Source organism: Mobula birostris, chromosome X, assembly GCF_030028105.1.
Source record: "Mobula birostris isolate sMobBir1 chromosome X, sMobBir1.hap1, whole genome shotgun sequence".
NCBI lineage: Eukaryota > Metazoa > Chordata > Chondrichthyes > Myliobatiformes > Myliobatidae > Mobula > Mobula birostris.
The window spans coordinates 47,681,752-47,704,463 of NC_092402.1; the positions used below are offsets into that span (position 1 = coordinate 47,681,752).

Genomic DNA, 22,712 nt, shown 5'->3' on the forward strand with positions numbered 1-22,712 from the left:
CTTGGATACATATATGGAATTATGATGTAGTGGCCATTACAGAGACTTGGCTGGCACCAGGGCAGGAATGGATTCTCAATATTCCTGGATTTCAGTGCTTTAAAAGGGATGGAGAGGGTGGAAATAGGGGAAGAGGGGTGGCATTACTGGTTAGGGATACTATTACAGCAACAGAAAGGGAGGTAATGTAGCAGGATCCTCTTTTGAGTCAGTATGGGTGGAAGTCAGGAACAGGAAGGGAGCAGTTACTCTACTGGGGGTATTCTATAGGCCCCCTGGTAGCAGCAGAGATACAGAGGAGCAGATTGGGAGGCAGATTTTGGAAAGGTGCAAAAATAACAGGGTTGTTGTCATGAGTGACTTTAACTTCCCTAATATTGATTGGCACCTGATTAGTTCCAAGGGTTTAGATGGGGCAGAGTTTAAGTGTGTCCAGGGCGGATTCCTGTCACAGTTTGTGGACAGGCTGACTAGGGGGAATGCCAAACTAGATCTAGTACTAGGTAATGGACCGGGTCAGGTCACAGATCTCTTAGTGGGTGAGCATCTGGGGGACAGTGACCACCGCTCCCTGGCCTTTAGCATTATCATGGAAAAGGATAGAATCAGAGAGGACAGGAAAATTTTTAATTGGGGAAGAGCAAATTATGACACATTTTTGTTTCCATTTCTTGCAGTTGTTCGAGGGGCACCACCTCTGCCACCTGTTGCAAGGTGATCTGTCATCTGGGTTTTGTTGTTTCCTGCGTCCCCTGTTGGAAGACTGATGCTTTAGCTTCCTTTCTTTTCTTGGTGTGCAGCTCAAGATCCTTATCTACTTCACTACATTGAGGCAAAATCTCCAGATCTGCTTAGAGCATGCATTCTAATCTGAGATTTCCAAGGTTCATTTTTGACGGTCACATCTTTCGGCTCCAGCAGTTCTCATTGCAATTGGGCTGAGCTAATGGAACATTGACTGGAATGAGATGATTATTTAAGTTGATGGGTTATTAGATGTTTACAGCTACCAGCGATCCAAGAATGACATGTCTGAGTTACACTACAAATCAAATTGAAACACACAGAATAATTTGTTTTGGTCTTTATTCAGAGATTAAACTGAATCTTTAGCATTCATTTAATTTTATCCTTGGACTTCTGGTAGAGTGGTAGAGACATGGAACACTATTGGGTAAATATAGACCGGTTGGTTTAGACTAAAATTCCCACACATTAAAAAAAAAAAAAAATATTAATTACTTTGATATCTATCTGGTCCTTGCCTTATACATGTCATGCCGTCAGTACCAGATTTATTATTATGTATTTACGCTTCACATACGGGAGCTGTAGTAATCATTGTTATTCTTTCCTTGTAAGTTGTACAGAATTTGTGAATTAGATATGGTGGGGTTAATGGAAGACACTATTTCCCGGATGACTGGCTGATTTTGATTGCATAATCTTTCCACAGTTAATGTTTTGCCTTCAAAGTGGAGCAGCATTGCTCATGATCTAGTATTGTGCCTGAGTGAGTCATTACCCAGGCACATACTGAGTATGAAAGGTGTCCACCTGGACCTCAGTGATGTTCTGGTGTGTGCTAGGTACGAGCACTGAAATGCACTGTGCATTTTTTTTTTGAGATATCACTTCTGGCCAAAGCACTTTGAATTTGGTGTTTTTTTTGTGTGTTTGTAATGTGGCTCTTTCAAGCTTTTCCTGGGAACTTTGTACACTTTTCTCCTATAGATTTCATGCATAGTGCTACATTACCAGTGAGTCTAAATCTCTAATGATAGGAAAAATTATTTCTTCCATAAGCATTCTCTTCCAGTCCTGCCACCACCACCACCACCTACCTCTCTGCATTACATGGACGTAGTTAAATTTGAAACTGTCAGAGATACTGTGCAATCTGTGGAACAGTTTGCATTTTTCAATTCAACTGTTATTCAGAATTGGATTCAGAAACAGACTTAATATCACTGATCTGTTGTGAAATTTGTAGTTCAAGATTGTAGCTTATATAAAAGAGGTATAGGATATATAGAACTGTACCAACTGATTGTGTTGATTTATTTTGTTTTTAAATATTTTAATCAACATTTTTTGAGTCAGTTAATGTTGATATGGCATTATATTCCCACTTGACTGAGTCATTCAGTTTGTTTTACCAAACACTGATAACGCAGTAAAAACAATGCTGAAATACCTTGTCTGCAAATGGCTACTAGTTTATTGTTTCCATGGTAAAACTGTGACCCCCCCCAAAAGAAAAACTGCATAAAGAGCAGTCCTGAAAATTCTATAGTATTATACAGTTGGCCCTCCTTGTCCTGGAACCAATCCCCCGCAGATACCAAAAAACGCGGATGCTCAAGTCCATTATATAAAATGGCGTAGTATTTGCATTTAACCTATGCATATCCTCCTGTGTACTTTAAATTATCTCTAGATTATTTATAATACCTAATACTATGTAAGTAGTTATACTGTATTGTTTAGGGAATAATGACAAGAAAAAATGCTCGAGCGAGTGCTGGAGAGAGAACTTCCGGGTTTTCCCAATCGGCGGTTAGTTGAATCTGCGCATGCAGAACCCGCGGATAAGGAGGGCCAACTGTATACGATAAACAATGTGTTTAACCTTTGTCTAACTTGCAGGTTAAACAGTAGAATTTGAAGTTAAACCCATTGTCAGTGTATGCAACAGAACATTGTTAATTGGCATAGCACAAGAGCCATATTTTACATATATATCTTATGATTCATATAACTGTTTGAATACACCTACCTTAAAAAGGAAGAAGAGTCTGCACTGGTATATTGCTGTATTCATTTGATCAGTGGGAAACACCTATTTAACAGGGCTGCTGCATACGACAGTGCTTCTTGATCCTTATGAATAAAACACACCCAACCATGTATTACTCAGCATCATTCTGATGTGCATGCAGAAATACTGAACGGATGTGCAATTAAATAATAATTTGGCTGTCATTTTTTAAAAAAAAAGTGTGCACATGAAACCAGTGAAGAATCCCTCTGTTTTGCAGTTTTAGTGACATTAATTATTTGGACTGTACATGGATCTTGAAGCATCTGTTTAGATGAATGAGGTATTTTCATTCCTATGTGTAACGTTACTTAAACTTCACAATTGTAAAATTTCACTGGCAGGTAATGTGAAAATAAAGTGTATATATAATGCACTAAATATTGTTCCATTGTGCATGGGATGGTTTGTAAGATTTTGACTCGCTGGTTTGTACAGTAGATGTACTCAAATATACTCATGATTATCCTACAGTTTAAACATTATGGCAGGATAGTTTCTGTACTGTACAGATGCATGCAATTTAAGCTGACGCTCCATGCCATTTCTGTCTTGGTATCAATGAACACAATGTGTTAGCATTTGCTCTGACTGCAATTTCAATAGTGTAGTTTAAAAAAAATAATAGTTTTTGTATAATAATCACGTGAAACATTAATTCTGGTGACCATTCCACAGAACAGTCTGTTCCTTGTAATGTCTTTGTTTTTTGCTGAAAATCTGGTATCCATTTTCATCACCTAGCACACAACAGTAAAGGGAAAAGATAAGTGGGTGCATTGTACAGAAGGCTCATTAACAAATAATGACCAGGATTTGTGAGTTTTAAAATAACTTAGTTTTGTGGCAAGTATGGGTTTTGTTAGTGGTCCCAGGTTTCAGTCTACCAGACTGGGACCTGAGATTTGGTAAGCAGTTTTGAAATGTGCAATATTGGCACTGGTGCTGATGCATGTACACTGATAACAGTACCAATACATGTAACACCGTGCCAGTACCCTGTACATAATATCCCAGCTTCATTATTGGTACACATAGCATCAGTTTCTATTAGTGTATGTAATATGCCAGTCCAGTATAGGTCTAGTATTTGTATGATTTCTGTTTTTTTTTCTTTTACTCTGTAGTTGCCATGAACATTGTGCCTTACAGAATGCACTGGCATTTCTGTGTTGCTTAGTTTTGCTGTTTTACATACGCGCACAAAAAAAGGGCAGAAGGATTTTCCCTTTCATGAATGTTGCCTGTTTTGAGTCCTGTGAATATTGCCATGTATCTGTAATCTGATGCCACCTGTGGTGGGTTTCCTTGTAATTCCAATAGCTTTTCCTCCAACCATGGTGGGTACTCTGCATTTGAATTTTTTTAAACAAGATTAACCTCATTATTATTAAAATTTTGTTTAGCTGGATTAATTTATTGTCTTGATTTTTTTTCCTTTGTGGTAATATAATAGATTGCCAGTCCCCCTCCTATGGTTAATCAGTGCAGGGTATTGAGATAGTCTCTAACTCTGGGTCTAGGGTTTGCTGTAGTTCCCCTGCTATGCAATTCTTGATTATGGAAACAGAACTTTGTAATCACAATTCTTTAAACGGTACAGCAGCCTCTTCTGTGGGATTGAAACACACAAAAGCAAAAAAAGATGTGAAATATGAAGATTGCAATAACTAGAGCATTAAATTCCCTTGTGTATTGCTGTATCATGCAGGCCAGCTGGACTTGGTTCTCTGTTAATTATCAAGAAAATTGAAATAAAAATAATCACTTTAATTTTCTTACCTGAGTGTTAAAGAGTGATTTATTCTTGAGACAATTGCTTTTCTGAATTAGATGATTTTCTTCATGATATTAGAAATAAATGTGTGGAAACTGTGCTCCTTTTGCACACTTGGAATTAGCAGGAGTCATCACTTCATCAGCCACATTGGAAACATATGGTGGCAGAAAAAAGACAGACATCTCTTAACTTCCACACACACACACACACACCCACACCCTTGCCAACTCAGACTCTTTGAGCTGCGTACACGGAAACGCCAGACTGGAGATTTTTGACATATTTCAAATCAATTTAAGAAGAAACATCTATTTCCTTTTGACAGTGTTGCAAGTACAGGTGGAAATACATTGGATCTCTGTATGCGAATGTCAAAATATATAGTCTGTCCAACCCATGCTGTTGGAGAATGGGATTCTACAGCTCAGTCAGAGTTGTCTAACTAGTCACTTTGAAATGACAGCAATCTTATTGTACTTACATTCATGCTATCCAAATGTCTTGGAAAAACTAAGTTCTATTGTAACATATGCTTAAATAATTAATGTTGTTGCAACAACCAATGAAGTAGATGACAGTGGTCTTGACTAAATAAATTAATTGTTGAGAATGGATTTTAAAGGAACAATAAATATTACTAGATATATTATTAATGTAATTCTAATTTGAATGCAAAGACTAAATTTTCACCAAGAATGAGATGGGATGCGTTCAAACCAAAATTGATTTGTTCTTGTACAAATGTGAGCACACAAATGATGATAAACACAATTATTCAATTGATTAACCATTTGAGTTTTCAATTCACTAAATTTACAAATAACAATGTAGTAATTTATCAAACCTGTAGTAATGTTTGAAACTGAAGGACTACTAAATGAAGAGAAATTCACAATTTTACCCAACCACAATTGAAAGACCACAAGTAGCTTATTTTGCAGAAGCATTTTAAATCTGGCAGTTAGAATTCAAAATCCTGTCTAGGAACAAAAGTTGACACTCGTTTGATTCTATTGGAATGTGGCACTAAAGAATACAAAGTGTCTTGTCCTGAAATGTTGACTGTTTATTTCTTTCCGTGGATGCTGCCCAGCCTGCTGAGTTCCTCCAGCATTTTACATAAGATCATAAGAAATAGGAGCAGGAGTAGGCCATCTGGCCCATTGAGCCTGCTCCACCATTCAATAAGATCATGGCTGATCTGTCCATAAACTCAGCTCCATCTACCTGCCTTGTCCCCATAACCCTTAATTCCCCTACTATGTAAAAACCTATCTAACTGTTTCTTAAATACATTTAGTGAAGAAGCCTCAACTGCTTTCCTGGGCAGAGAATTCCACAGATTCACCACTCTCTGGGAAAAACAGTTTCTCCTCATCTCCGTGCCTAAATCTTCTCCCCTGAATCTTGAGGCAATGTCCCCTAGTTCTAGTCTCACCTACCAATGGAAACAACTTTCCTACTTCTATCTTAGCTATCCCTTTCAAAATTTTGTATGTTTCTATAAGATCCCCTCTCATTCTTCTGAAATCTGGAGAGTACAGTCCCAGGCAACACAATCTCTCCATAGGTTAATCCCTTCATCCCTGGATCAAGCTGGTGAACCACCTCTGCACTGCTTCCAAAGCCAGTATATCCTTCCTCAAGTATGGAGACCAGAACTGCACACAGTACTCCAGGTGCGGCCTCACCAGTACATAGTTGCAGCATAACCCTCCCTGTTCTTGAATTCAATCCCTCTAGCAATGAAGGCTAACATTGTGTTTGCCTTCTTAAAAATCTGTTGCACCTGCAAGCCAACTTTTTGCAATTCATGCACAAGCACTCCCAAGTCCCTCTGCACAACAGCATGCATCTTTCACCATTTAAATAATCTGCTCTTCTATAATTCCTGCCAAAGTGGATGATCTCGCATTTACCAACGTTGTATTCCATCTGCCAGACCTTGGCCCACTCACTTAACCTGTCCATATCCCTCTGCAGACTCTCCACATCCTCTGTACAATTTGCTTTTCCACTCAGTTTAGTGTCATCAGCAAATTTTGCTACGCTACACTCAGTCCCCTCTTCCAAATCATCAATGTAAGTGGTAAACAGCTGTGGGCCCAGCACCGGCCCTTGTGGCACCCCACTCACCACTGACTGCCAACTGGAGAAACACCCATTTATACCAACTCTCTGCCTTCTATCAGTTAACCAATCCACTATCCATGCCAATACACTTCCTCCCGACTCCATGCATCCGTATCTTACTTATAAGTCTCTTGTGTGGCACCTTATCGAATGCCTTCTGGAAATCCAAGTATATGACACCCACCTGTACCCCTCTATCTACTGCACTCATTTTTTCCTCAAAGAACTCCAGTAAGTTTGTCAAACAATACCTGCCCTTTCTGAATCCATGCTGCATCTGTCTAATAGAACCACTCCTTTCTAAATGTTTTGCTATTTCTTCCTTAATGACAGCTTCAAGCATTTTCAAGAATTTTGTGTGTGTTACTAAAGGCATCTGTTAGTCTTGCGAGACCATGGATCTGCGCCTGGAAAGTCTTCACTCTCCAGGGCACAGGCCTGGGCAAGGTTGTATGGAAGACCGGCAGTTGCCCACGCAGCAAGTCTCCCCTCTCCATGACACCGATGTTATCCAAGGGAAGGGCAAGGGCCAATACAGCTTGGCACTAGTATCAAGAACACAATACGCTGCCTCGGCTGGGGCTCGAACTCACGACCTTCAGATCGCTAGTCGAATGCCTTAACCACTTGGCCACGTGCCCACTAAAGGATACTAGTCTCAGATTCATTGAGGCCACTCCATATAATGGTGCAAATGGGCATAAGAGGTGGCAGTTCTTTTGATCATGTTAATAAACCAGTTGTAATTTTCTGACAGTCTGGCAGCTTTCTTGTTAACTATTTTCCAGTGGTAGCTGACAAGTTGCCAGGTTTATTGAATTTAATTAACAATGAGATGTGCTTAAATTGTCAGTTGGTGGTTCTGAACCATTAATCACTCAGCTACCTCTCTGGCATCATCATTTTGTAGTGCACTTTAGTGTATGAGGTAAAATTATTGATGAAACGGCATAGGTGGTCGGGAAAAGAGCTCTTACTAATCACTATCAAACTATTAGATGTGTTACACCTGAGTTGAGAATTGATGAGTGAGGGAAATGTGTAATTTGTTTTTAAAAAATACAAAGAAATCCATATTCAGCTACTGCATTGAATTACCAGAAAGTCATATGAGGCAATTAATTTGTGTTCAATTTCAATGATTTGGAGGTTGGATGTTGTTTTCTTTCTGTAAGCAAGCAGCACTTTTGGGTGGTGGGAAAGAAAACATCTAGAAAATACATGTAGGATGCTTAAGAGGGAATTGTACTTCCCATTTCCTACATTACAACTAGGACTTCAGAAATGTTTTGTTGACTATAGAATACTTTGGGACATGTGGAAATCCACAGCTTTATTAATATTTTGCCTACAAATTCAACTCCAATTCAAACTTCAGTAGACTTGCTTGGGAGTAGTACTCTGAAATAAAATGATAGAACACATGCTCCAAATATTCCATTGTCAGCTATTCCTTGCTCCTTCAGAGTGCATTTATAGATTGAGTTTTCCAGCTGCTTCTGGTATGGCTACTGGTGAAATATTTGTGTGGTTAAGCTTCTGGCTGGCTAGCACAACTACGATAAACATAAGTCTTGTGCTGTGGCAAGTAGGCAATATTGAAGCAATTAAGGTTCAGTGTAGTTTTTAATGACGGAGTATTTTAGAGATTATTGAATTAATATTTATTAATATCCATACTGTTTGTCACCAAGTAAACCAGGATTCAATGATTTAGTTATAGAAAAGTAGAGCACAAAACAGGCCCTTTGGCCCATCTACTCAATGCCTAACTATTTATATTGCCTAGTCCCATTGACCTGTACCCAGACCATCGTCCTCCATACGCCTATGATCCATGTGCCTAACCAAACTTTTCTTAAGCATGAAATCGAGATCGCATGAACCACTTGTGCTGTCAGCTCATTCCACACTCTCACGACTCTGAGTGAAGATGTCTCCCATCATGTTCCCCTTAAATATTTCATTCTTCACCCTTAATCCACGACCACTAGTTGTAGTCCCACTCAACCTCAGACTGCTTGCATTTACCTGATTTATACTGTTCATAATTTTGTATACCTCTATCAAATCTCCCCCCCTCCCCCAACCCCAATCTTCTACGTTCCAAGGAATAAAGTCCTAACCTATTCAATCTTTCCTTATAACTCAGATCATCCAGTCCTGGCAACATCCTTGTAAATTTTCTCTTTTAACCTTAATTACATCTTTCCTGTAGTTAGGTTACCAAGACTGCACACAATACTCCAAATTAAGCCTTACCAATGTCCTGTATAACTTCAACATAACATCCCATCTCTTGTGCTCGGTACTTTGGTTTATGAAGGCCAATGTGCAAAATGCTTTCTTTATGACCCTATCTACCTGTGCCCCCACTTTCAATGAATTATGAACCTGTATTCCAGATCCCTTTGTTCTACCACACTCCTTTGTGCCCTACTGTTCACTGTGTAAGACCTACCCTGGTTGGTCCTCCCAAAGTGCAACACCTCACACTTGTCTGCATTAAATTCCATCTGCCATTTTTCCAGCTGGTCCAGATCTCACTGCAAGTTCTGATAGTCTACCTCACTATAAACTATACCCCCAATTTTGGTGTCATCTGCAAATTTGACGATCCAGTTAACCACATTATCATCCAGACCATTGATGACAAACAACAACGGACCCAGTACTGACCCCTGTGGCATTCCACTAGTCACAGGCCTTCAGTCAGAGAGGTAACCATCTACGACCACTCCCTGGCTTCTCCCACAAAGCCAATGTCTAATCTAATTTACTACCTCATCTTAAATGACTAAATCTTTTTGACCAACCTCCCATGTGGGGCCTTGTCAATGCCTTGCTAAAGTTCATGTAGACAACATCCACTGCCTTGCCTTCATAAACTTTCCTGGTAACTTCCTCAAAAAACTCTTTTAAGATTGGTTAGACATGGCCTACCATGCAAAAGCTATAATCCCTAATAAGTCCCTGTCTCTCCAAATACTCATATCTGGTCCTTTTGAATACCTTCCAATAACTTTACCACTACTGATGTCAGGCTCACCGACCCATAATTTCTTGGAACTTAGATCCTTTCTTCAACAGCAGAACACCAAAATGATAGGAGAAGACAGGAGGGGGAGGGATGGAGCCAAGAGCTGGACAGGTGATTGGCAAAAGGGATATGAGAGGATCATGGGACAGGAGGCCCAGGGAAAAGGGAAGGGGGGGGGAACCCAGAGGATGGGCAAGGGGTATAGTCAGAGGGAGAAAAAGGAGAGAGAGAGAAAGAATGTGTGTATATAAATAAATAACGGATGGGGTACGAGGGGGAGGTGGGGCATTAGTGGAAGTTAGAGAAGTTAATGTTCATACCATCAGGTTGAAGGCTACCCAGACGGAATACAAGTTGTTGTTCCTCCAACCTGAGTGTGGCTTCATCCTTACAGTAGAGGAGGCCGTGGATAGACATGTCAGAATGGGAATGGAATGTGGAATTAAAATGTGTGGCCACTGGGAGATCCTGCTTTCTCTGGCGGACAGAGCGTAGGTTATCAGAATGGGAATGAAGCGGAACAAGTGCTACACATGCCCTTACACTTCCTCCCTTACCACCATTCAGGGCCCCAGACAGGCCTTCCAGGTGAGGCAACACTTCACCTGTGAGTCGGCTGGGATGATATACTGCGTCTGGTGCTCCCGATGTGGCCTTCTATATATTGGCGAGACCCGACGCAGACTGGGAGATCGTTTTGCTGATCACCTATGCTCTGTCTGCCAGAGAAAGCAGGATCTCCCAGTGGCCACACATTTTAATTCCACATCCCCCCTCCCCCCTTTCCCACTCCCTGGGCCTCCTGTCCCATGGTTCTCTCATATCCCTTTCGCCAATCAATTGTCCAGCTCTTGGCTCCATCCCTCCCCCTCCTGTCTTCTCCTATCATTTTGGATCTCCCCCTCCCCCTCCCACTTTCAAATCTCTTACTAGCTCTTCCTTCAGTTAGTCCTGATGAAGGGCCTCGGCCCGAAACATCGACTGTACCGCTTCCTAGAGATGCTGCCTGGCCTGCTGCGTTCACCAGCAACTTTGATGTGTGTTGCTAACCTTTTGATTCCTGACTTTGTCTGAGGTCTTAACAACATCTGTCTTCACAACCTCTCCACTAACTGTTCTGGTGCTCTGGTTCCCATTCCTCTGCAGCTCTAGTTTAAACCCCTCTATGCAGCTCTAGCAAACCTTCCCGCTAGGTTATTAGTCCCTGTTCAGTTGAGGTGCAAACAGTCTCTTCTGTACAGGTCTCACCTTCCCTGGAAGAGAGCCCAATGATCCAAAAATCTGATGCCCTCCCTCCTACACCAACTCCGTAGCCACATGTTAAATAGTATGATCTTCCTATTTCTGGTCCTATTCGCATGTGGCATGGGTAGAAGTCCTGATACCAGAACTCTGGAGGTGCTGTCCTTTAACTTGGCACCTAATTCAGTGAACTCACTTTGCAAAATCTCGTCACTCTTTCTACCTATGTCATTAGTAGCTACATGACCAGCTACTAATGGGCTTAACATCCCACTACATGGTGAAGACTCGATCCGAGACGTTTTGGACCCTGGCTCCTGGGCGGCAACATACCATCCAGGAATCCTGTTCTCATTCACAGAACCTCCTTTCTGTTCCCCTAACTAACAAATCCCCTATCACCACTGCTCACCTCTTCTCCCCTTCCCTTCTGAGTCATAGAGCCAGACTCAGTGCCAGAGGCCTGACCACTGTCACTTTCTTCTGCTGGGTCACACCACCCCCCACCCCCCCAACCCCCCAACAGCATTCAAAGTGCTGTTGAGAGGATGGCCATGGGATACTCTGCACTGGCTGTTTAACTTCTTGCAGGTGAGGTCGAAAGGGATATGGGAGGTCTCCCTGCCATCCCATGATAGGAGCATTGAACTATGCTGCCTGGCATCCCTGCTGTTCTAACTGTGTAAATGTAAAGAAGGGAACAATAAATAAACTGGAGAAAAAAATTATCTACGGCTTTTTCGCATTCTCTCACTTAAGCCTCTCCTTGCTGAAGCATCAGAGTTAAAGCCTCAAATAACCACTCCAACACTGTCCACTCCAACAATGGCCACTCTGCTTGCCCCGGCCTTATCTTCTGATAAATGTAAAAACAATATTCATGGTCTTCTGGGGTATGAGCTTTCCTTTAATAAAAAGTGATTATCCTTTAACTTAAAAGTCACTATCTATTTCAATAGTGGATGTTGTGATGGAGAGTGCACAGTAAACATACTCCTTACACGCGCATTTATGCACCCACACCCATCATTCTGCTGTTGTTGCGCTGAATATATGCAATTCAATGTCTTCCCCCAGCATGTTGTAATAATGGGTCCTAAAGGGTTGGCTTTATGGTGCTTTTCCTGCCACACACAGTGCATTTCTTTAGTAATGGGGATGTGTATATATTGTTTGTATATTGTACATAATATAGATACCTCTGTTTATTTTGTAATATGATGGTAACTATATTGTGGGTTACTTCATATTCTAATTCATGTGTAGTCCTAAGTTAACTTAGTGGGTAATTAAAGATGGTATGTCCTGTGCTTAATAAACAGGGCTCATCATTTGGAGTAGGAGAGAGGGAGAAAGATTGGGTTGTCAGGAGTTCACACTGGACAAAAGTAGCATGGAGCTACTTTAGTGTTTTCTGGTAGATAACGTTTTGTAAATATTGACAGCTTTCTTTTCACTGTTTCCGCTAATTTTTGTAAGTTTGATTTTTGTCACACCTAATAAACACTCTTGCACTAAAGTGCTAAGCGACTCCAGCCATTTTTTCCTTCGGTCAAAACATACATATTTAACAATTGTGTAAATTTTGAGTTATAATCTTCCTTTTAATGGAACAAAAACTGAAAAAGGACAGAAACATTCAGCAGGTCAGCCAGCATCTTTGGAAGGAAAAATGTTTAATATTTTTCATCCAGATTACTGCCAGAACTGAGAAAGAGATTAAAAACAAGATAGTTTTCAGCAGGAGAGAAAGCAGGGTAGGGATGAATAGCAGAAATACCATTAACAGGGTGAGTCCGCATGAGGGTAGTTACCTTGACACAAATTAGGTATTAATTTTGCTCTGAGTATCCAAATAGTTCCTTCTTGATCTACATGGCCTTGACCCAGACATTGATAGTGTTGACCATGAAACAAGTGAGATTGTCCTGTGGTCTGCATGCTTATTTAGAACATAAAACACAGGAACAGGGTTTTCGGCCCACAATGTTGTAGTGAACCAGCTAAAAAGCAAATCTAAAACACCCAAACACTAATCCCTCCTACCAACACAATGTCCAAAACCCTGCATTTTCCTCACATCTGTATGCCTATCTAAGTGCCTCTTAAAAGTCTCTAATGGATTTGCCTCTACCACCATACCAGGCAGCACATTCCAGGCATCCCACAATTCTCTGAGTTAAAAACGTACCCCTTACATCCCCCTTGAACCTACACCCCTGTTATCTTAGGGCCTCTGGTATTAGACATTTCCTGGGAAACTGATACTCACTGTCTATCTATGTCTCTCATAATTTTATAAACCTCTATCAGATCTCCCCTCAGCCTCCACTGCTCCAAAGAAGACAACCCAAGTTTGTCCAGACTCTCATGATAGCACATGCCCTCTAAACCAGGCAGCATCCTGGTAAACCTCTTCTGCACCCTCTCCAAAGCCTCAACATCCTTCCTATAGTGGGGCAACCAGAACTGAATGCAATACTCCAGATGTGTCCTAACCAGAGTTCTATAAAGTTGCAACATAATCTCCTGACTTTTGAACTCAATGCTTTGACTAATACAATAAAAACAAGCATTCCATAAGCCTTCTTAACCACCCTATCAACCTGTATCATCACTTTCATGGAGCTATGAACTTGGACCCCAAGATCTCTCTGCTCAGCAACACTGTTAAGGATTTTGCCCTTAACAGTATACTGTCTCCTTGCATTTGCCCTACCAAGGTGCAACACCTCACATTTATCTGTGTTAAACTTCATCTGCCATTTTTCTTCCTGCAACTGATCTATATCTTGCTGTATTCTTTGCCAGTCTTCTACACTATTCACAACTCCACCAATCTTATATCATCTACAAACGTACTGATGCACCCATGTACATTTTCATCCAGCTCAGTTATATACATCACAAACAGCAGAGGTCCCAGTACAAATCCCTGCGGAACTCCACTAATTACAGACCTCCAGTTGGAATAAGTCCCTTCAACCATTACCCTCTGTTTTCTATGCGCAAGCCAGTTCTGAATCCAAACGTTCCTCCCCCTTGACCTCCAAGTACCCTAACATATTTATACACTCAGCACTGATCTCCTGGTCCTATATATCTTTTTACTTGGTAAATACTGAAACAAAGTACTCATTAAGTACCTGACTCACATTCTCAGCATCCAAGCAAATATTCCATTTGCAGCATGTTAAGACAAAATGCCAGTAAATGTAAATTCTGTATGGTTGACATTTACGACCAATCCTGAGTTTTGTTACTGATAAAAATTGAATAATTTCTTCAAGTGCAAGGTTAGTGTATTTTCTCTTTTTTAAAAAGGAAAAATCAATTAATATCAAGCTCTGATCCACTGAGGAAAAGAGCTATCAGTAGGAAATTACTGGGGTACATGTTTCCTTGGTCACTTATTCTAAACTTGCAACCATATGGCAGATTTAGGTTGTACTCAAAGTTCAGCACGGCAAGTGGGACTGAACCATATGAGGTTTGTCTACGTCATGCATCAATATGTTGTATGTTCAGCAAAAATGACTAAACACAAATTTTGTTGTCTGGTAAATAAATTGCTTAGGACAGCATGGAGCTGAGTACGCCAGTAATTGGAGATCAAGTAACTTGATACTCTCGATTTCATTTTAATTTTATAATCTGCCAACATATTCAAAAATTTATATTAAAATACAAGCTTTGAGTTTGTGAAATAAATATTCTTTGCCAACTGCTACAAGGCAATTAAATTGCTAACAAGTTTAAGTGTGAAAATCTACTATCTAAAAGCTTCACAACACAATATGGTTAAGCTGGAAGCAAGAACTTTTTGTACCCATGGAATAAATGATCAAAATAGAACCGAGCTAAACCTTTACATTATTCAGACACAAGGAACTAACTCCTATTTTCATTGAGTTCTCTGGTCTGAAACGCATAGTTTGGTTATTCAGGTTATCGAGGCAGTGTTCCTTCAAACCAAACTGTTGTAACTTTAGGAGAGAAAAATCATCAGTATTGAGAGCACACACTTTGGCAGACCATCTACACTTTGGGTTCCATAGTTTAGGGTATAGAGTTATAAAAAACATACAATGTAGGAATTGTAAGTGTATTTCTAACTGCGTACTGTTTTCTCTGTTCAGGGACAGTACAGTCAACTGTGATTGAAATCCCACTGAACAAACTGTTCTAAAATTCTGTCACAACTCTGGTTTAAGAGGGAAAGTACCCTGTCAAAGATAACAAAGTTAATATAGGTAACATCACAATCATGGCAGCCAAAAACAAAAGAATCAGTTTAGCTATGATGGGAGAACCACAAAAGGGAACTGACGAAAATCAAGAGTCTTGCAAAAGGTTCCTAGTCTAACTGGGTTTCAGATTTACCACTAAAGTGGTAAAGAGGTGAGGCATTAAGCCCACTGTTTCCACATATCACCCTGTGGTTAATGACATTCTCAAAGTTGGCTTCAGTAAATACGATTTAGAATATACGATTCAACAATGATAGAATTTTAATCATTTTATTGGTATGAGGGTCCTTGCTGACAGGTGATTCAACCATGATGTGATGGCTGGATCTGGATCTGGGCTCCATTCTCCAGTTATACAAAGTATTAATCTATTTTCAATTTTTAAAAAAATGTCAAACCCTACTGCCAACATTTTTTTTTAACTACAGGCAAGTACTCGAGATGCATAGCTGGGGTGGGTGGCTTTCACATACTGCCTTTGTGCACTTTCCCTATTTCAATTCCTGAACATTAACTGACAATGTGGGCAGGACTAATTCCCTGTGATGACAGCCAACCTCAGGAGGCAAAGATGTCTCTAATTGGTTCTCACCATGGTGGGTAGGTTGACAAACTGTCAAGTGTGTTCTGATGCTGGGATAAAGTATATCGTTTCTGAGAAGGATTATACCTGACTATTGATGACTGGATCTGTGCAATTCCAAGCAAAATAGGCTCTGCTGGAGGGAAGAGTCTACTAGTTATCAAGGATGTGATAACAGCACATTTGGAAAGCGGTGAAATCATCGGACAAAGTCAGCATGGATTTGTGAAAGGAAAATCATGTCTGACGAATCTCATAGAATTTTTTGAGGATGTAACTAGTAGAGTGGATAGGGGAGAACCAGTGGATGTGGTATATTTGGATTTTCAGAAGGCTTTTGACAAGGTCCCACACAGGAGATTAGTGTGCAAACTTAAAGCACACGGTATTGCGGGTAAGGTATTGGTGTGGGTGGAGAGTTGGTTAGCAGACAGGAAGCAAAGAGTGGGTATAAACGGGACCTTTTCAGAATGGCAGGCGGTGACTAGTGGGGTACCGCAAGGCTCAGTGCTGGGACCTCAGTTGTTTACAATATATATTAATGACTTGGATGAGGGAATTAAATGCAGCATCTCCAAGTTTGCGGATGACACGAAGCTGGGTGGCAGTGTTAGCTGTGAGGAGGATGCTAAGAGGATGCAGGGTGACTTGGATAGGTTGGGTGAGTGGGCAAATTCATGGCAGATGCAATTTAATGTGGATAAATGTGAAGTTATCCACTTTGGTGGCAAAAATAGGAAAACAGAATATTATCTGAATGGTGGCCGATTAGGAAAAGGGGAGGTGCAATGAGACCTGGGTGTCATTATACACCAGTCATTGAAAGTGGGCATGCAGGTACAGCAGGCGGTGAAAAAGGCGAATGGTATGCTGGCATTTATAGCCAGAGGATTCGAGTACAGGAGCAGGGAGGTACTACTGCAGTTGTACAAGGCCTTGGTGAGACCACACCTGGAGTATTGTGTGCAGTTTTGGTCCCCTAATCTGAGGAAAGACATCCTTGCCATAGAGGGAGTACAAAGAAGGTTCACCAGATTGATTCCTGGGATGGCAGGACTTTCATATGAAGAAAGACTGGATGAAATGGGCTTGTACTCGTTGGAATTTAGAAGATTGAGGGGGGATCTGATTGAAACGTATAAGATCCTAAAGGGATTGGACAGGCTAGATGCAGAAAGATTGTTCCCGATGTTGGGCAAGTCCAGAACGAAGGGCCACAGTTTGAGGATAGAGGGGAAGCCTTTTAGGACCGAGATTAGGAAAAACTTCTTCACACAGAGAGTGGTGAATCTGTGGAATTCTCTGCCACAGGAAACAGTTGAGGCCAGTTCATTGGCTATATTTAAGAGGGAGTTAGATATGGCCCTTGTGGCTACGGGGATCAGGGGGTATGGGGGGAAGGCTGGTGCGGGGTTCTGAGTTGGATGATCAGCCATGATCATAATAAATGGCGGTGCAGGCTCGAAGGGCCGAATGGCCTACTCCTGCACCTATTTTCTATGTAATGTTTCTATGTATGTTTCTAAAGTTAGGACTCCAGATTGAGTACTGTCCCACACTATGACCCAATGCAAAAAAATGACTGGAACTTCAGAAGTGGTGTCATCAATGTACTTTAAAAATAGAAGATGTTAATTTTCCACACATTGACTGCAAGTACTTTGTAGCCCTAATTAACAGCTGCCTTAAAAGTCTTGTTTTGTGATTCATGCAATATAATTGCATACTTAGGAGTGTGCAATGAAGAGTTTGTTTCATGAGTTTTCTGCCAGTTACAATGAACTTTTTTGCTGACGGTTGATCACAAAAGATCTTCAAGTGAGAATTGCAGTAATATGGGTCCAGCTGGCCAACTTGCTCACTAATGTTAAACTGGAGAATGAACAATCAAAACTACTTTAAAAAACAAAATGCTGATTCAGTACCACCTTTGATTCGGTCAACATCAGTGGTGGTGTCAGCAAACTTAAGTATGGCGTTGGAGCTGTGCTGAACCACACAGTCATAGGTGTAAAGTGAGCAGAGCAGGGGGTTAAACACATACCAATATGGTGCACATGTGCTGATGGAGATTGTGGAGATGTTGTTGCCAATCAGAACCGACTGGGGTCTGCAAGTGAGGAAATGGAGGATCTAATTCCACAGAAATTATTGAGGCCAAGGTTTAGAAGCTTATTGATTGGTTTTGAGGAGATGATAATATTGAATGCCGAGCTGAACAAAATAAAGAGCATCCTGATGTATGCATCTTTGGTGTCCAGATGTTCCATGGTCAAGTGAAGAGCCAATGGGATGACATTTGTTGCTCCAGTAGGCAAATTGGAGCGGATCCAAGTCTCTTCTCAGGCAGGAGTTGATATGTTTCATCAGCAACCTCTCAAAGTACTTCATCGCTGTGGACGTAGGTGCTACCAGATGATAGTCATTGAGGCAGGTCACCACCTTCTTCTTAGGCGCCGGTATTACTGAAGCCTGCTTGAAGCAGGTGGGCACCTCAGACTGCCGAAGCCAGAGGTTAAAGGTATCGGTGAGCACTTCAGTCAGTCGATTAGGTGAGGCCTTTAGTACTTGGCCAGATACCCCATCTGGGCTGTATGATTTCTGTGGGATCACCCTCCTGAAGGATATTCTCACGTTGCTCTCAAAGACTGAAAACACAGGATCATTGGGGGCTGTGGGAGCTTACGATGGCTCCTCCATGTTTTGATGGTCAAAGTGAGCATAGAAGGCATTGAGCTCATCTGGAAGCGAAGCCCTTTTTGGTCCGTATTCACTGTCTGATGATTTATAACACGAAAGAATGGGGTACTTACGATACACACAGAGAATGCTGGAGGAAATCAGCAGGTCAGACATCATCTATGGAAAAGAACAAAGAGTCGATATTTTTGGTTGAGACTCTTCATCAGGACTGGAAGGAAGGGGGAGAAGCCAAAAGGCTTCATTGAGACTGGAAAGTAAGGGGGCTTCTTACACCTGCCTTTCCAGTTCTGAAGAAGGGTCTTGGCCCCAAATGTTGATCGTTTATTCCCTTCCACAGATGCTGCCTGACTTGCCGAGTTCCTCTAGCATTCTGTCTGTTACTCTGGATTTCTAGCATCTGCAGAATCTCTTGTGTTTAGTATTTATATTACAATTGGAGTGTGTGCTTAACAGTTTGTAGAATGAAATGGAGAGATGTAGAGATAAATCACTTTTTAGTTCCAGCACAGCATAAAGACATTAATAAGTTTCTCTGATAGAATAACATTAGACTACGAAACATTTAATTACCTCATCAAAAGGATGTGCATTCTTTTGCATGCACAGTCAGAGATTCCAACTATAATGAAACAACTTACAATAAAATGGACAGCATGCTTGCCAAGGTTCTCCGTGTAAATTGTCCAATCAAAGCTTCTGGAGACAGAGGAAGAGGAAGTAGTGAGATTTATCGTCTGGCAGAGTGCAATGACAAGAATGCAGAACACACAAAGCAGCTCTGCTTACAATTTAAGGTGTAGCTCCACTCAAAGGTTTAAGGAGATAATGCGAAGTAGTGATGAAGACGTTAGCTGTAAACTTGACCAATCTAATCACTGCAACACAACTCACTGGGGCCTGAAGAACAGTCTACCATTTCCCAATGAACCCTGGAACAAAATAACAGCAGGCTGACGACCTAAGACTAATTTTAATTTTGAGTAACAGTGAGGTTTACTAAAATAAGAACATAAAATGCTGAAAATACTCAATAGGTTAAGCAGCATCTCTGCAAGGAACAACAAAGTTAATGACCATAAGACATAGGAGCAGAATTAGACCAATCGGCCTATTGAATCTGCCTATTATCCCTCACAACACCATTCTCTTGCCTTCTCCCCATAACCTTTGACACACTTACTAATCAGGAACCTATCAACCTCTGTTTCAAAAACACCCAATGACTTGACCTCCACAGCTGTCTGTGGCAACAAATTCAACAGATTCACCTCCCCCTAGCTGGAGAAATTTCTTATCTCTGTTCTAAAGGATCGTCCTTCTATTCTGAGGCTCTGCCCTCTGGTCCTAGACTCCCCCGCTATAGGAAATATCCTCTCCATGTCCACTCTATGTAGGTCTATTCAATAGGTTTCATTGAGGTCCCTCCTCATTCTTCTAATCTTCAGTGCACAAGCCCAGAGCCATTAATCACTCTTCATATGTTAACCCTTTCCTTCCTGGGATCATTCTTGTTAACATCCTCTGGACTTTCTCCAATGCCAGCACATTCTTTCTTAGATGAAGGGTCCAAAAACTGATCACAATGACCTTTTGTTAGATGTCTGAACAGCAAGAAATCGAAACTGTTTTAAGTTACAAAAGAGTGAATGGACAGAGAAAGTAAAATGAAAGTCCGAATCAGGGGGGAGAACAAAAGAGATTCAGCAAAAAGATTATGGTACTGATTGAGAGGTTAGTGAAAAGCTATTAAATGCAGTTAATCAGCAGATAGAAAATGAAAGGGATGAATCAAGTCTGAGGGAGAGAAAAAAACCTGAAACACGAGACAAAAGTTGCTGGAATTTTTAATTGAATATCCAGTAGACCAGACATCAATTACAGAGAGGGAAACCTAAATGACAGCATAGATTAGTGACCTTACATAATAACTGTCTAGTTCTGTCACAAACTGGAAAGGATGGTTGTTGGCAAAATATTTCATATAACATTGAGGGCTGCAGCATACCTAATCAGAAGGTGTGATGGTCCAGAAGTTGCATTGGACTGTTTTTGGATGTCAATGACCTTGAGCTCAGAGAAGGAACAGAAGGGAAAATTAAACTAACTCACAAACAAGAGAAAATCTGCAGATGCTGGAAATCCAAGCAACACACACAGAATGCTGGAGGAACTCAGCAGGCCAGGCAGCATCTATGGAAAAAAGTACAGTCAATGTTTCGGGCCGAGACCCTTCGGCAGGACTGGAGAAAAAAAGATGAGGAGTAGATTTAAAAGGATGGGGAGGGGAGAGGAGAGAGAAACACAAGGTGATAGGTGAAACCGGAAGGGGGAGGGGTGAAGTATAGAGCTGGGAAGTTGATTGGTCAAAGAGATATAAGGCTGGAGAATTGAACTGAATTGAACTTTATTTCTTACATCCTTCACATACATGAGGAGTAAAAATCTTTACGTTACGTCTCCCTCTAAATGTGCGATGTACAATCATAGTAATTTATAATAAATAAAATAATCAATATAACATAGAAAAACACTCAAATCAGCATGAGTTCATCAGTCTGATGGCCTGGTGGAAGAAGCTGTCCCGGAGCCTGTTGGTCCTGGCTTTATGTTGTGGTACCGTTTCCTAGATGGTAGCAGCTGGAACAGTTTGTGGTTGGGGTGACTCGGGTCCTCAATGATCCTTTGGGCCCTTTTTACACACCTGTCTTTGTTAATGTCCTGAATCATGGGAAGTTCACAACTACAGATGCGCTGGGCTGTCCGCACCACTCTCTGCAGAGTCCTGCGATTGAGGGAAGTACAGTTCCCATACCAGGCAGTGATGCAGCCAGTCAGGATGCTCTCAATTGTGCTCATGTAGAAAGTTCATAGGATCTGGGGGCCCATACCAAACTTCCTCAACCGTCTGAGGTGAAAGAGGTGCTGTTGTGCATTTTTCACCACACAGTTGGTGTGTACAGACCACGTGAGGTCCTTGGTGATGTGGATGCCAAGGAACTTAAAGCTGTTCACCCTCTCAACCCAGATCCATTGATGTCTATAGGGGTTAGCCCATCTCCATTCCTCCTGTAGTCCACAACCAGCTCCTTTGTTTTAGCGACATTGAGGGAGAGGTTGTTTTCTTGACACCACTGTCCGATAGGAGAGAACAGAAGGCCATGGTACTATGGAAAAAGCAAAGGAGGCAGGAGCACCAGAGGGAGGCGATGGGCAGATAAGAAGATAAGGTGAGAGGGAAAAGGGGTTGGGGAATGGTGAAGGGTGGAGGGGGTGGGGGCATTACCGAAAGTTCAAGAAATTGACGTTCATGCTATCAGGTTGGAGACTACCCAGACAGAATATAAGGTGTTGTTCCTCCAACTTGAGTGTGGCCTCATCGTGACAGTAGAGGAGGCCATGGACTGACATGTCGGAATAGGAATGGGAAGTGAAATTAAAATGAGGGGCCACTGGGAGATCCTGCTTTCTCTGGCGGATGGAGCGTAAATGCTCAGCGAAATGGTCTCCCAATCTACGTCAGGTCTTACCGATATATAGAAGGCCACACCGGGAGCACTGGACATAGTAGATGACTCCAACAGACTCACAGCTGGAGTGTCGCCTCACCTGGAAGGACTGTTTGGGGCCCTGAATGGTAGTGAGGGAGGAGGTGTAGGGGCAAGGATAAGTGCCAGGAGGGAGATCAGTGGGGAGGGACGAATGGACAAGGGAGTTGCGTAGGGAGCGACCCGTGTGAAAAGCAGAAAGTAGTGGGGGAGGGAAAGATGTACTTGGTGGAGTGATCGTGTTGGAGATGGAAGCTGGAAACTAACTGGCAGCTAGAAACTTACTGTTTCCCTTGTGGACTGAATGGACAAGTTCTTTCAAACTGCCATCTAGCATTGCGGAGGCCACACATTGAGCATCAGATGTAGCGTACAAGTGGATTGCTGCTTCACCTTGAAAGGTGCATTGAAGTCCCTGAAAAATGAGAAAGGAAGAGATAAAAAGATTATATCTCCTAGTATTGATGAGTCTTTCAGATAACATACATAAAGTGCTGGAGGAACTCAGCAAGTCAGGCAGCATCTATGGCGGGGAATAAAGAGTTGACATTTTAGGCCCAGACCTTTCATCGGAACTGGAAAAGAATAGGGAAGAAGCATTTCCTGATGAAGGGT

The 22,712-nt window shown here is 41.5% G+C and overlaps 1 protein-coding gene across 2 annotated transcripts in view; it reads left to right on the forward strand.

Annotated features, from left to right (window-relative positions):
• wipf2b (WAS/WASL interacting protein family, member 2b) overlaps positions 1-4,602 on the forward strand; it is a 62,508-nt gene extending 57,906 nt beyond the window's left edge. For both annotated transcript variants that reach the window (XM_072248608.1, XM_072248609.1), the window contains exon 8: positions 678-4,602. In XM_072248608.1, coding sequence (XP_072104709.1) covers positions 678-718 — 41 coding nt within the window. In that variant the 3' untranslated portion in view covers positions 719-4,602. The remainder of the gene's footprint in view (positions 1-677) is intronic.
• Positions 4,603-22,712: the final 18,110 nt, after the last annotated feature.